Source organism: Esox lucius, chromosome 14, assembly GCF_011004845.1.
Source record: "Esox lucius isolate fEsoLuc1 chromosome 14, fEsoLuc1.pri, whole genome shotgun sequence".
Taxonomy (NCBI): Eukaryota; Metazoa; Chordata; class Actinopteri; order Esociformes; family Esocidae; genus Esox; species Esox lucius.
Window position 1 is genome coordinate 24552555 of NC_047582.1, and position 15105 is coordinate 24567659.

The 15105-nt window shown below is 43.0% G+C and overlaps 3 protein-coding genes across 4 annotated transcripts in view; 2 read left to right on the plus strand and 1 right to left on the minus strand.

The window, feature by feature from the left end:
- Positions 1–647: 647 nt before the first annotated feature.
- crybb1 (crystallin, beta B1) lies at positions 648–3758 on the minus strand. Its single transcript, XM_010878194.4, has 6 exons — positions 3654–3758; positions 2890–3031; positions 2232–2350; positions 1879–2011; positions 1481–1623; positions 648–1048 (listed from the first exon to the last, which is right to left on the minus strand). The coding sequence occupies exons 2-6, from the start codon at positions 3010–3012 to the stop codon at positions 871–873; spliced, it is 696 nt and encodes a 231-aa protein (XP_010876496.1). The 5' UTR covers positions 3013–3031; positions 3654–3758; the 3' UTR covers positions 648–870.
- A 4545-nt stretch (positions 3759–8303) lies between these two features.
- Positions 8304–10969, plus strand: cryba4 (crystallin, beta A4). The gene is made up of 6 exons (XM_010878195.4): positions 8304–8361; positions 9412–9458; positions 10003–10121; positions 10237–10378; positions 10490–10632; positions 10750–10969. Exons 2-6 carry the CDS (start codon positions 9420–9422, stop codon positions 10895–10897), a joined length of 591 nt encoding a protein of 196 aa, XP_010876497.1. The 5' UTR covers positions 8304–8361; positions 9412–9419; the 3' UTR covers positions 10898–10969.
- Positions 10970–11845: 876 nt separating this feature from the next.
- grk3 (G protein-coupled receptor kinase 3) overlaps positions 11846–15105 on the plus strand; it is a 54857-nt gene continuing 51597 nt past the window's right edge. Inside the window, exon 1 of one of the 2 annotated variants that reach the window (XM_034296928.1) lies at positions 11846–14060. In XM_034296928.1, the coding sequence (XP_034152819.1) occupies positions 13948–14060 (113 nt within the window). In that variant the 5' untranslated portion in view covers positions 11846–13947. The remainder of the gene's footprint in view (positions 14061–15105) is intronic. The other variant, XM_013137188.4, reaches the window with a different exon arrangement.

Below are 15105 nucleotides of genomic sequence, written 5' to 3' on the forward strand. Positions count from 1 at the left end.
AAGTCTGCTATGTTCATAAATATCTTGAAAAATGTATGGACTGTATATGCACACAACTCTCCAACTCAATATTATTTTAGCAGCGTCATCTGGTTACATTTCTCTCCACCCACTAATCTGATTTGATAGAACTTAACGATTATCTATGTGAAAAAAAAGTTATATACAAGCCAATGAGCCAACAATACAGATGATTGAAAAGGTAACATGTAAAACCCTCTAATGACACGAATCACATAAAATGTATATGTATGTACCACAATCGATTTAGGTTCCCCAATGTGGTGTTTTTGTGACAGAACGTTCATTTTTCACACAGAGAGAGACACGCATTTATGAACTTAGACAAATTGAAGATATACCTAATTTCCCCCCGAAATTGCCACAAAATAAAAACAGCATTTAGCTGTAACTACATGAGTATAGCAGCAGCCTCGAAAGGGTAGTTTGTATAATCAATCTTACAAACATTTTACGTTTTATTTCGAAAGCAATCGTTGATAGGGCCTTTATCAGAGAGACAGACAGACAGAAGTGGAGGAGTGCAATATTTGAAAATATAAATGGAACATTAAAGCACAAAATGCTGTGGTAAAAATGTTTTCACAGCAACGGTGCTGTAAATAAACGTTGTTCAGGCAAAGCAGTTCAGGTTTTTCAAAACATGTTTATTATTTGGCATCATAAAAAGTCATTAAGGTTTTTTCCTGTTGGTACGATGCTGTCATTCTATCCCTTTAGGATGGAGGGATGACGGTTGGTAAAGGGAAGGAAAGGAGGGGTAGGGTTGGAGAAATAAAAAGCGCCGGTTGGGCTGGTTGAGTGAGGGAGGGAGGGCTGCAGTTACAGCGTGCGTCCACCAGAGGTCGTTTACTTGCTGGCGGAGGTGAGGTTGAAGCAACCGCGCTGGTGGAACTGCATGTCCCTGACGCGACGCATGGACTGGATCTGAGGCTGGAAGGCACAGAACTCGTTGTAGTGTCTGTAGTCACCACTTTCAAACAGGTACTGGTAGCCTCTATATCCGGGGTACTGGTAACCCACCCACCTGGAGAGAGAAGACATAGGATCAATTAAAGTTGGTTGAAAATTATTCTTAGGCTATTTGGACAGTTAATAGAAGGCATACACAGATATCTGTTTTTCCACTCGCAGTTATAAATGTACCCTTGGCATTCTATCATACAAACACAAGAGTATTTGGACGGGCCCTGTGACCTCCTGAATATTCTATACACTTACAGAGACACTTCCCAGAAAGCCACAACCTGCAGTTCTCCCTAAGCTCCCTAAGCTATAGGCCATAAGGCCTTCTACTGCTAATGTATTGAGACTCAAAGGTCAAATACAGGGTGCTAATATTTGTCCTGTTCCTGTGTTGGTGTAAAATTGGAATTTGAGCCAACTACGTTAAGATTTCTAGTTTTCTTCTGTGGGTATGGGCTTTAGGATGAGTGAGTGTGTTTGTGTGTGGACTCACACTCCGCCGGGGACTCTCACGCTGCCCACTCTGTCACTGAAGCCGTGTGCCCAGAGTGTGGGCACGTCATCCTCCTGGATCTCCATCTTATTGCCCTTGAAGTCGGAGAGCTCAAACAGACAGATCTTGTGCTCCATGCTGTCCTGTGGAGGGAGGGAGGGAGGGAGGGAGGGAGGGAGGGAGGGAGGGAGGGAGGGAGGGAGGGAGGGAGGGAGGGAGAGGGAGGGAGAGGGAGAGGGAGAGGGAGAGAAGAGTGTTAGTGTCAGGATTGGAGGGCAGTTTCAGTAGCTACTGCCCTGGTCACCAGATGTTTTGGCTTTAGCAACTCCCCTGTCATTGCATTGTTCGTAATGTGTGTGTGAGTGTGTGTGTCGTGTTTGCGCGTGCTTGTTCCATACCATGCGGATGGGCCTGAGGGACATGAGGCAGTCACTACGGTAGGAGTTGCTCCAGGTGTCCCAGCGAGGGTACTCTCCCTTCTCCAAGATGAACATCTCCCCACGGAAGTTAGTCTGCTCAAAGGCAACAAAGCTGGAGAGGGGGGGGCATCAGGAACAGGAGGGGTACAGGGGGGACAGAGAGATTAGAAAAGATGGGTAAAGAAAAGCTGTTAGCAGTGATGAAGGAACAGTGTTTGGGGAACAGGTGGATTTGGATCTTCCTGTGTTTTGGAGATTACTGTGTGTAATCATAGCTTTCTATGATTGTATGATGTGTTAGTGCATGAGTGTGTGTGTGTGTGTACACTCACGGGCCGCACTCGACGATGATACTGCGCACTCTGTCCATGCCGCGGTCACACACGTTCATGCACTCGTTCTGGATTTCCATCATCCTGCCCTGGAAGTTCTCCTGGTCGAACAGCATGATCTACAGGAGGCACACCATCAGATGGAGAGGTTGAGAGACTGCCCTTCTTCCCCAAAATGGCATATCCCATGTCGACCATTTTTCAGAGTGAGAAGGAATTTTTAAGGCGGCAGGTGTGTAAGTATGTCTCAGAGCATTTTACAGTGTGTGGCAGATCACTACTGTCATTCTGTCAGTTAGAAAATCACTTAGAAAGCTCAGTAACTGTTCATGGCTCTGACTACCCACAGTATACAGGAGCGTCCGACCTCTAAACACAGAGACACCTGTACTGTTGTGGAGGCTGTATGATCTCTAGTGACATCTCATCCACTGATGGATTGGCAATTCCTCCAATCACAACAAACCTACTGAATAAAGGTTTGTAATCTATAATCAATTCACCCTGCTCAGATGAAGCTAAAGGCAAATAGCTGACTATAGTGTTTGGTGCCACTACACAATGGGTGGATGTCACAATTTCTTTCCGGTGGTAACAAGTTGAATCGCCCCTTGCTGACTTTGTGTATGCTGTACATGGTGGAGTGGTGTTGACTCACTCTGAAGTTTCCCATGGCAGGGTCTCCAGTCTTGGTGGCCTTGCTGGTGGCTGCAGGGGCAGGGGCTCCCTTGTCCTTGGAATCAGTGCCCTGGCTGGAAGCGGACTTAGCGGTCTGAGACATGGTGAGGGATTAGGAGATTCTAAAAAGAAAGAGAGGTAGGGAGATAGAAAAAGATGGAGAGAACAGGACACAAAATGGAGAGGGGGTATGGGAAGGGAGGGAGGGAGCAAAGAGATAAGGGTTTTCAGAAGACGGACAGCGTGGAGCAGGCAGATAGAGGATCAAAGGAAAAAGAGGATTGAGATGCAAGTAAAATGAGGGAATGGGAGAACGGAGAAGGAGGTAGAGAGAAAGAAGGACGAGAGGGAGGAGGGAAGAGAGTTTGAGAGAAAGAGGGACATTGAGAAATAAAAAAGGTCAAAACACAATAAGGTAAATATGTTCTTACTACAGAGTGATTATGTGTGGTTTTAGTATGTTTTACTGTTTCATGTTAGTGTGACAGGCAGGACACAAGGGCCACACACGTCCACAGGATGGATAGAGATTGCCAATGAGAAAATAACCATCCAGTGTGCCAATCTAGCCTGGGGTCTGCCTCATGTAAGGCCCTGAGGCCTTAGCGTCTGTTAGGGGCTCTGCCCCGCCGGTTAACACACCCTGGCATTGCAGGCTGAGAGGAGTGGGCCCTTGTGTGCTGTTTGCTGCCGTGGATCAACTGCTGTTTTCGGAGCGCGTGTGTGGGTGGGGTGTGTCCTTACCTGCGTGTACAGCTTGCAGTGCCGTGTGGGGAAGGTTGGCTCGTGCTGGCCCCCTCAGTGCAGAGCCCTAGCTTTTATACCCTGGCAAGGGCCGAACGCAGGGGCTCGGGGGACAATAGAAAACCCCCGCGTCATCAGAGTTTATCTCGACCAAAGCTCCCCGGGTCATAGCAACACCCAGAACCCCCCACCCCCCCACCCCCTGCGCTGCCTGTAAGCATTTTACTGTCAATGGAAAACCCTGACAATGGCACTTTCCCCTCTGTTAGTTAACTGGCCAGGCCTGTACGCTATAGCTGCATATAGGGTACAAGAATGCACGGACCTGGGGGGCACAAGGAGTTAATCCTCTAACACACACATGTGCTACATACCTCTCTATCTGTCATCCTCTAACAGGAGACACTTCCTTCCAAGGTTAAGTTTTAACAGGAGAAATCATACATTCACGTATTGAATAATAATCACAGGGAGAAATTGAATGAAAAATTGCTTGTATCGCATTCTCAAATTAATATAAATGTTCTTCTTGTTTTTTGTAGTTATGACTGCAAGGTATAAAAGCTGTTCATTAATCTTGTTATTATCAGTATTATTCTTTTTTAGTACCCATTCATATTATAATCTGTAACCATGTCATAAGGCTGCACTCTCTGTCTGTACTACACGCAACACACAGACACTCTGACCAAACATTTTTATGTTTGGCCATTATTTTACTATGTTTACTGAGAACAAATTCTCATTCATAGCAATTTCCTGGGGATTGTTTACAGTTACAAGGAGAGGAGATTAATTCTCCATTTGAAAGCTGGGGGATGGTGGTTAGCTAGACACACATTTTACATGGACATAATGCTAATAGCCAGTACGACAGCATTATAAAGCAACTAAAGGCATGGTAAACTAAAGGCGTGGGTGATATGGTGATAAGGAAAAGAGTGTAGCACTAGTAAAGTGAAAAGTGTTTGCAAGAGAAAGGCCCTCTCTCTACCACAAGTATGTTTTCCTCCCATTCTGCAGTCAAGGTCCGTCCATTTCACAGGATTATGACAATGATCACTGGAATTAAGGTACCTTTTTAAATGTCCTCAAATGATTGATTGTTTGATTAGTTAATGGAATTATTTTTATTAGATAGATAGACAGATAGATGATATAGATATATGATAGAAGCTTAACATAAGATTGGTAGATCCTGGCAATTTACACCACTGTTTTGGATTGGACATTTGAACCATAAAGATGATTTTATGCATTTATGAAGGTCTATGACTATTAGGGCATACAGTCTAGTACTAGCTTGTTAAGTAAAGGTACAAAACGTGTCAAAACAACCAATAATCAACAGCTAAATGACAAAATACATAGATCCACTTTGCACAGAGACCCAGTCCTAAAAGGAAACGCATTTCTTTACGATTTCTATTTTCTAATTGATGTTTTTGACTCTAGTCGTTCCAGTGTAGAATACGTTGCGCAAAGCTATTGATATCAGCTATCCACAGGGTTCAACATGGGTGGGCAGCAAAGTCTCGGTCTCCAGGCAGTCATTCTACTGTTAACAAATACAAACACCCTGCCAGTGCACAGATGTCCCCTTTCACTGCACAGTGCTGCTGTGAGCTAATGCTGAAGCTATGTGGCTAATGTAGCACACGTGAATTTGTGAGCTTGCCCTTCTGCCTTGAGTGTTAATGATTGCGCCAATAAACAAGCAGCTTTTGATTGGCGCAACATTGGGACACTTGAGGTTAGGTCAGTCACATTGGAGGCACACAGTGTCGAGCCAGGCATTTGACTAACAGGAAGTGGTACTCATTAAACAACGTGACATCCTTGACAGTGGTGCCTTGACCTGAGTCAACGGTTGGGCTCAGCTTGACGCTGGTGTTGCGGTATATTTGAGAGAGGAATGTAGCACACTGAGATGTGTAAGACATACTCTGCCTTTACTTTAGAAGAGTTGTTTTTAAGTTGACAGCTCTAATTCATGAAAAGTAATTTTTGTTGTTGGCAGTGCACAAATTTTCATGAATTAGTTTAATTAATAAATACTTTCTCTCATACACACACTACATTATTTTCTGGGAACCGTTTTGGCTCAAGAGCGGGAACTTTTTGCAACCAGTTGCCAAAAACCCCAGAATGTAACTACAAATGTTTTACTTAATTCATCTTAAATGCCGTCACACTGACTCAGACATGTCACAACTAATAACAATCCCAATCTAAATGAATTTCACGTTTGCACCAGGTTGTTTCGGGATGGGATGCACTCAGTTCCAAAGGCTTGGAGGGACATTTCAGATGGAAGGAAATTAATATGAATGATCATATGATTGTTGTTCACTTTTAACAAGGGAGGACAGTCACATGAGCTTCTAAAGTTGAGGTCCTGAGATTGCCTTAAAAGGAAGTGGTACCTGCGAAATAAGTAACTTAATGTCCTTTAAACCAGCATAAGAGCACAATGGCTACGCTTTGCTAAAGCAACGAGCAAATGGCCATCAGATTTGGAAGGTTAGGATATAGAAAATGCAAGTAGAATTTCAATTGTTTTTTAATTGACAACTATGTGAATTTAATCTAAAATCTTTATTTGCTATGTTTCAGCTATGTGGTTGACATCAAAGTCTTTATTAGATTAGATTCAACTTTATTGTCATTGAAAAGTACAGTACCACAAAATGCAGTTAGCATCGAATCAGGAGTGCAAAATATGGTCAATTCTTCAGCTATGACTTATTCTAAAGTATAGAACTGTATGTGTAAAGAAATAAACAGTGTATACACATTGACTATGTATAAATCTATATATCAGCTTATATATTGTTTCAGAAAGAAATATGTTTCCTTTTAGGACTAGTTCTGTGTTCAAAGTTGGTCCACATATTTTTGTAATTTAGCTGTTGATTATTGGTTGTTTTAACACATTAACCTTTCCTTAACAAGACACTGTATGCCCTAATAGTAGTAGACCTTCAAAAATGCTATCACCTTAGTGGTACAAATGTTCAATCCACAACTGTGGTGTTGTCCAGTCCAAACATAGTTTGCTACATGTGATCACAAGGTTATGTAAAAATCACTGTAAACCAGCAAGTTTTGGTAGTTTCATTCTAGCTGTTTTACTTGTATTATATTTTATTTTACTCACAGCAATTCACAGCTTTTATACATGAAAGGTAACGTAATGCCTTCACCAGTGGCTCAGATTAATTATCTTGGCACGATGAAAAGTACATTTCCCTTACAATTAAATAAAAGAGCCGGGCTGTCAGATTGGACTTTCTCCATCAGATTTGTTAAGGAAAGTTTATTTTTGATAAAAGCAGCAGTAAATAACTTTGAACAAAAAACAACAGGTGTCTGGGAATAATAAACATTGCCATGCCGGTAGATGGTAATATTCTAAATAAAACCCAGCCCTGAACCAACATTTGGGCTGAAAAGAAAGTGAACATCATAAAATAGGAGAACACTGCATTTCCTTGAAAACATCTGTCGTACGGCATTATTGAAAATATTGACGGTAAACCTTGAGTAAGGCTTCAACAATTAATATAAATAAATACATCAATAAATTTGGACATACCATTTTAGTAAAAAATTACATCAAATAATTGGGTAAGCTCAATGGTTAAAAACACGATTTTTCATGAATAAGCCATTTATTTACTGCTGCTCTTATCAAAAAGAAACTTTGCTTAATAAATCTGATGGAGAAAGTCCAACACTTACCCCTCCCCACCCACGCCCTGTTTCTTTACTTATCTTTTCCTATTCCCCTCCCCTCTGTTGCCCCTCCCCTTCTATGATGCTTCTCTCCTACTTCACCCTCTCTCTATTTTTCCCTCTCTTCCCTCTCCTTTCTCTCACTCATCCTCTTTCTCCGTTTGGAGACATCTTCCACATTCCAACACCGTATGGAGACTCCTGCTGTTGAGCGTGATGCAACATGGAAGCCTGCTCTGATGGTGCTGCAGATGAATTATGAGTCACGACGAGAATGGCACGCGAATGGCGCACAGTGTTGTCTCATCACACTGTTACAGTGAGGCAGGTTGCATGTACAGGGAAGATGGATGAATTAGATGCAACCCCTTCATCAATATATTTGGGTAAATTAGTAGACAGTGAATGCAGAGCAAGAGTGGTGAGGTGAACCAGGAAGTGACAGACAGCTACATAAAGGACTTGACATGCTTGTCAACAGAGGATAGATATGAATCTATTAGGCTTTGGGGATTTATTGTTGCTAGCTAATTAAAACGTGTGTAAGAAAAAATGACTTGTGAACGATATCAACTGCGGAGGTGTGAAAGAGAAATTTAGTAAAGGAGATATGAGAGACAGGGAGCGAGAGAGAGACAAATGGACAATATAGGCGACTGTACATAGATTTGAGGTATATTGCCTTGACCTCTCCCTCTCTCCCCTTCTCCTCCTGCCTTGACATGCTCTTTAAGTGCCCTGTCTCTTCTCTCCTCTTCTCCCCATCCCAGGTCCCTGCCCTGGGTGATAGTGTGGTGTCTGCACTTCTATACAGAAACCCTGCTTTTGTCGGTGGGACAAAGCGAGGCCCCGCCCCGCTGCTGAGCCGGGGCTTTCAGCGTGGCCCTTTGCCAGGGGAGGCTTTAAAAGGGTGGGGGCGCGTGAGTCCTCTCACTCTCATTCCAGGACAAGCCAAGGGCATCAAAGCAAGGTGAGTCCCTCTGTCCCACCCAGAGAACCACAGCACTAGCAGATCATCCACCCAGCAGGCCAGACAGGCAGTCTGATTTGGGCACAACACCCTGGGTAGGGTAGCAGGCCCCATACTACCTCGGTCTGTCCCCCACTACTAACCACTGCAGCCCCGCGAACAGGACCAGGAGCTGACATGAAATGGAGAGAGTAAAAAAGACGGAGAGAAGAGGAAAAATCTGAAAAAAACTGAGGGAAAAGAGTCTGAATATCCTGGATATGGCCGCTGGCCTGGTGGACTTTCCTCATTCTAATTGGGGATCTGTAAATAGCTGCTGATGCTTTCAATCCAACATCACACAATGGTCCTGCTATTCAGGCCTGTTGCTTCATAGCTCATGCTTTTAGCCTCACTGGGATAGTAGCCTCACAGGCGCTTCAGCGCTGAACAACACATAGCTTAACCAATCCTTTTAGCCCTGTATACAGAGCTAAACCAGCCTTTTTACATTCTAGAACATTGGAGATGTACAAGCCTTTTCAGTACATAAAGGCAAGCCATGTAATGTGGCAAAGTGTAGCTGCAGTGGTAGAGTAGGCATAGTTTATTACATATGAAGGAAGTCCTGCTGCGCTAACCTGCCACTGGGAGCTATTCTGGGGTTTGAAACACAATGATGATCCATTTTCCGCCTCCCCTATCTTACATACCTCTATTTTTATTATTATTATTATTTTCATGTTTAACCCATATTGGTTTGATGATTAATATTTTAATATTAATATTGATTATTTTATATATATAAACAAGTGTTGTTCACAAACTTTGTTGTGTATCTGGGGCAGTGTGTGTGTGTTTATGTGAGACAGAGAGAGAGACAGCGAGAGAGAGAGAGAGAGAGAGAGAATGAGAGAGAGTAACTATAATATGAGTAGGAATGTGTGGGAAAGAAACTCAGAAGTCTAACTAACATCACATGAGTTGCACATTGCACAAATATAACATTCCTCTCTTTGTAAAAGTATTATTGTTTGTAACAGTCCTGTTATCTGTCCTCTCTCATTCCAGACAAGAAAATGACTCACCATTGCACCAAGTTTTCCGGCCACTGGAAGGTATGTGGGAATATCTTAGTGTGTGGATGTTGGCAAAAAGCTCCATACATCATCTGAAGCCCCTGTTTCAAAAATTCGTTAATACCTTCTATACTTTCGAGGAAGAAAGAGAGGGGAAGTAAGAGTGTGTTTTTAAATGAGTTGAGCATGACCTGTCTGCATGACGGGGGAAGCTCTGTACCAGGGGTTTGTGAAACAAACAAGCCTCTGGCATCAGTATAACACCCTGCACTCCGGACACACTGTTTATCATAGGAGCATGTTCTGTCATAACAGCAGGCTCAGGTCTAGACTAACTTTCTGTTCCCACTAAACAGACTACTGAGTGCTTCAATTTAGACAAATCACAGACCGCATTACATTAACATAGTCTCATTGGATTGATCCGTTTAACCTGGTTCCCATAGTAACATGTACCTCCAACCCAAACTGACCCAGCTCTATCGGCGAAGTGTAAAGGCTCTCAGAGCTCATGGAACCTCAGCTTTAACTCATCAAGGTAGGTAGAATGTGTAACTCGACTGTATCTCTCTGTGCCTCTCAGATCATTGTCTTCGACGAGGAGTGTTTCCAGGGCCGTCGCCATGAGTTCACCTCTGAGTGCTGCAACGTGATGGAGTTTGGTTTTGAGACTGTCCGCTCCCTCAGGGTTGAGAGTGGAGCGTGAGTACTCACACAAACACACTCACCCAGTGTGGTCACACTGGTTTCAGACATTAAAACTATTATTCAGAGAAGACTTCTTTCCTTTCAACCACTCTCCTTTTCTCCCCTATAGTTGGGTTGGCTATGAGCATGCTTCCTACCAGGGCCAGCAGTTTGTGCTGGAGAGAGGAGAATACCCCCAGTGCGACGCTTTCGGAGGTAGCAATGCTTATCACATTGAGAGGCTGACTTCCTTCAGGCCCATTGCCTGTGCTGTGAGTAACCAAACAATCACTCCCCAATTATATTCCTATCTGTTTGTAACCCTTTATTTTTGGCACTCTTCCTTTTGGCTGACACCCTCTTCGCTGTGCTCTCACCTCCAGAACCACAGGGAGTGCCGTATGACTATATTTGAGCGTGAGAACTTCCTGGGTCGTAAGGGCGAGCTGAGTGACGACTACCCCTCCCTTCAGGCCATGGGCTGGTGCAACAATGAGGTCGGCTCTCTCAGGGTCCAGTCAGGAGCGTGAGTAGTCAACCCTTAACACATGCGACCTCTCTCTCTCTGCTACACTCACTCTGAAGACCTCCCTTACACCCTCTCTCCAATGTATCTTTGAAATCTCTATCTGACTCTTAACAGTTTTGTGTGCTACCAATACCCCGGATACCGTGGCTACCAGTACATCATGGAGTGTGACCGTCACTGCGGCGAGTACAAGCACTTCAGGGAGTTCGGCTCCCATTCCCAGACCCCTCAGATCCAGTCCATCCGCCGCATTCAGCAGTAACCTCTCACTCCTGTTTCCCAAAGCTTACCTCCACTGCTACAATGCTGAATAAACTGTCTTTCTAAAACTTCACTGACCTCCCGTCTATGCTTCTGCCTCTCAATGCATGTGAAATTGTACTACTAGATTACACAAACAAACCCGTTATTCAAGGCCATTTATTCAGAAAACATTATTTTTACTGGCCAACAGGCGGCGCTATGTCTCCATATGAATTATCGCAAAAACCGTGCCAGTGATCGCTCTATTGTCAAAATATAATAAAAAGATGTTCAAATCTAACGGTGTTATGACGCACATTGCTGGGTAGGATCCCACACCTCATGCGGATTGTACGGTGATTGTAAAGTTTATAAGAGGCAGGTCGACCTTGGAAGTCCAGAGTGATCTGACACCCGTTGGTTTGGGATGGACAGATAGACATCAGTTTTTCAGTGCTTTAATTATGATTTTGTTTCACATTAGTAAAATGTACAAATGAATATGATATATTTTGTAAAACCCAAACTTCGTCAATAATTGGTATTTCAGAAACAGTGTTGCACGTGGTTGAAAGTGTATTAGACACTGATTATGATCGGTAAATATAAATATGGAAAGTATGTGCATTCACAATATGAACAAAAATGTCTCAAAATCGAAGTGAATGCATTGCCCACAGTAATGTGATTTCAAGATTCATAGAGGAATTAACTGTCTGTTGATTCCGAGATTGTCCTTTGGGTGGATCCAGATAGTGTCTGTTTATTAATTTAAAAATAATAAAAAGGTAATGTGCTGCGATCTTTTTTAAATCAGTAATCTTAGTTTCCGGTTAAATTGTTAAAATTAAAACATATTGCTCAACAGATATGCATTAGTCCTTTTGTTGCCTTGAAATTGCAGTGTTAAGCAATGTATTACAGTCTTGTAGTTTCGTTTCCATGTGAGTTCTGGGTCCATGACCTGTTTTCCAGGCTGCTCTGTCGCGGTGGGAGGAAGTTGGGCTTTCACGTCAAGCCAACTTGTTTCTGAGAATACAAAGCATTGCACACAGGACACACAGCCAACGAAATTGAGTAACGATTGTCCTTACTCGGACTCAAATGGGATAACAAGAAGAAACCTGTGCCTCTTTGAGGAACGTAAACAATTCGGATATTAAACATTCTCCCGCGTCCTCAGGTTGTGTCCAATCCACACACCGCGGCGCGTGTGGATTCCTACGGGCTAGCTAGAGGAAAGCGTCTGGAGGAGCGTGTACAAGGACTGTAGGAGGAAAAGAAACGTTGGATGGTCACTATTTACCAAGAAAGAACAAGTAGCTGATTTTTTTTACAAGAAGTCCACGTTATATGTACTTATGCTGTTCGTTCAGTTGTCTGTAGAACTGCTATCTAGGTAGCTGTTAGTCGCCAAAAACAGTCAACGTTCAGTTAGAGCCATAGTCGCGAGGAACCGTGCAAGGTTAACAAGCTAACGCTAGCTAGCCAATTTCCTCCTTCCAACGCCCCCTCCCCCTTCCACCATCACATCTAGCTAGACACACAAGTGACTACCGGAGAACCCATAACACTGGGGTGAAAATGAATGGTTAAAGTAAATTCTGTGCGGTTTCGTCGGTCGCTTGGAATGACGTGGATTGGGTGGAAGATAATGATTTGTTAGTTAACTGATGTATTTAACGTTGGTTAACTGGATGAGTGCGATATAGTTTCGTATTAATGCGATATAGTGGTCGTTAGCTAGTACTCGCAAGCTACCTATACAAGCTAAGTAAATTATCGAGCTAGCTTAAATTTAGCTAGCTACTGGTTAGCTTCTTGCTAACTTACCTCCAAGTTACTAACAACGTTTTGCACAGCGGCTACAGTAGTAACAAATCCTCTCACTTGTCTAACACAGACATTGATAATCAAGTTGCCTGATTTTTGTGGCTGTTTTACTGAATTATATATTTAAAGTAACTAGTTAATGTTACTGCCAACAATTATCTGATTGTTTCTAGCTAGATACTGTAGTTGTCGCCCACGTTAGCTTGCTAGAATGTTGCTGGGTAGCTAGCTAGCAAATTGTTTCTGCATATTTGCGTGCTCGATATTCAACTAGCAACCTGCATCTATGTGGCGTTCGACGATTGATGTTTTCTCTCTGATGAAGAACATTGTAGCCAGACAGGAAGCCAACGTCGGACGGTATGAAAACAACGCTGTGTGTGTCCCAATCTGAATGGAAGACAATTGTTTAGAGTTTTGGTGAAAACGTTTGAGCCTATCGTATTTACTAGTACATGGACTGTTCATTCGTCGTCAGCTTTTACATGATACGGGCGAGCTGGCTTGCTCTTATTTTATCTCTCTACCCGTCTCATTTTACGGGTTGTATTTATCGGATGACAATTTGATAGAATTGATGCAACCAATATTTGTCCACGCTTAGTCCTATTTAAAAAAAAAAAAATTGTAGAGGCGACAAGGTTCTGTTAAGGAAGGTTGATGCATACGTCTTGCAGGAGTCACATGTAACGTAGTATTAAACATTTAACTTGCCAAACATATCTATCTTGGAGCAGTGGGGCTTGATCGTTATTAACAATCGGGCTTGTTAAAACCACTTCTAGCAGGTGGGTCATCTAAATAAGTAGCTCCCTTGAAGGGGGTGGGGGGCAGAAACGAAATCTGTAATCAATCGTGTCTGGCCATATCTGCAGTTATTTTTAACTGCTTTCATTCGTAATCCATGAAACCACCACCGTTTTTTGCACCAAACGGAACCCTCTTGACGGACACAGAAATCTGATATCCATTTAGTGAGCTATCTCCACCGAGTTATTTTTTTCTGTCACAATGGTTGTGTTTTGAGGGACGGTGTGCCGAACCTACAGAGGAAGAAAACGACACACTTCATTCGATGGTCACCCATGTCATCCGCATAGTTGCCTCGGTCGCATTGGCTGGATCTACGTTCTGACCATTTTCGGTGGGCATTATTTCTTTTTGTTTTTCAACAACAACAACAAAAAACATTCCCACGGCTGGTTTTGTATAGACGCGGTCGACCCAGGGTTGAAGATGGCGGACCTCGAAGCAGTTCTCGCCGATGTCAGCTATTTGATGGCGATGGAGAAGAGCAAATCTACTCCAGCGGCCCGTGCAAGCAAGAAAATCATACTGCCTGAACCCAGGTACATGTTACTGGTCACCCGCTTGATATGTTGTGCTCTGGTCAGTGTTTGTGTGCCTGTCAAATAGATGTATGTGTGTATGGCCATATAGGGAGATGGAAGCCATATCTCATTTAAACCTGTCAGTTCCAGTAGCTTGCTAATCGCAAACTATTTGTCAACTGTCTACAGTATGCGACTTCGGGTCCCTACCATCTGAGGCCCCAGCCCTCAAATCCACATTAGGCCAATTTGCATGTGACACAATGCCATCGAGATAATTTTAATCAGGCTATAACGATTGGTTCTGAAGACCAGACCAAGAATCATTCCCGTTAATACCATACCAATCCCTTCATCCCCTCCACCTCCATCCGGTAGATTCACCGTTTTAAAATGTTGACTAAGAATATAAATACGTTATTGTCATCGCGTCAATGTTAGGCCTATTTGTTTTGGATGTAACGACGCGAAGAAAGAAATGGATGGAGCAGATCTGTCTTCTCTATTCGTCCACCCATCCATTCATTCATTTACATCCGCATTGCTCTGCCTATTCAATCGTCTAAATCTACCCAGTTCATTTATGATCGTTATTTATAAACACACAGTTTTTATAAATGCCAGTACATTTTTATGGAGCTTTTGGAGAGTGTGATGTGTGCGATTCAAGGCCTTTGATGCCGCCATAGCAACATCATTTGTCAGTGTGAAGCCTGTCTGTGTCATCCCAGACAAAAGATGGTTTACCTCTGTAATGTTTAGCTAATAGTTTTCAGAGACCCTGTTGTCTGTTACCCGAAAGATATCTACTTGGCCTGTATGCAACTAAAAGTAGTCCTACTAAAAAAACACTTTCAGATGAAACTATGCCTTCCTCTGAAAAATCTGAACATACCAGTTGAGCTTATAGCTGGACATTTTAATTCTTGTCAGTTGGGTTCTGGGTTTGAGTGTCAAGTCTGTTAGTCAGGCTAAGGGAAAGAGGATGTGGTGCAGGGTTTGGTGATGGTATTGCTTGTTTTGTCGGTCTGAAATTAACATCTGTGACTTTTTCACTATGCAT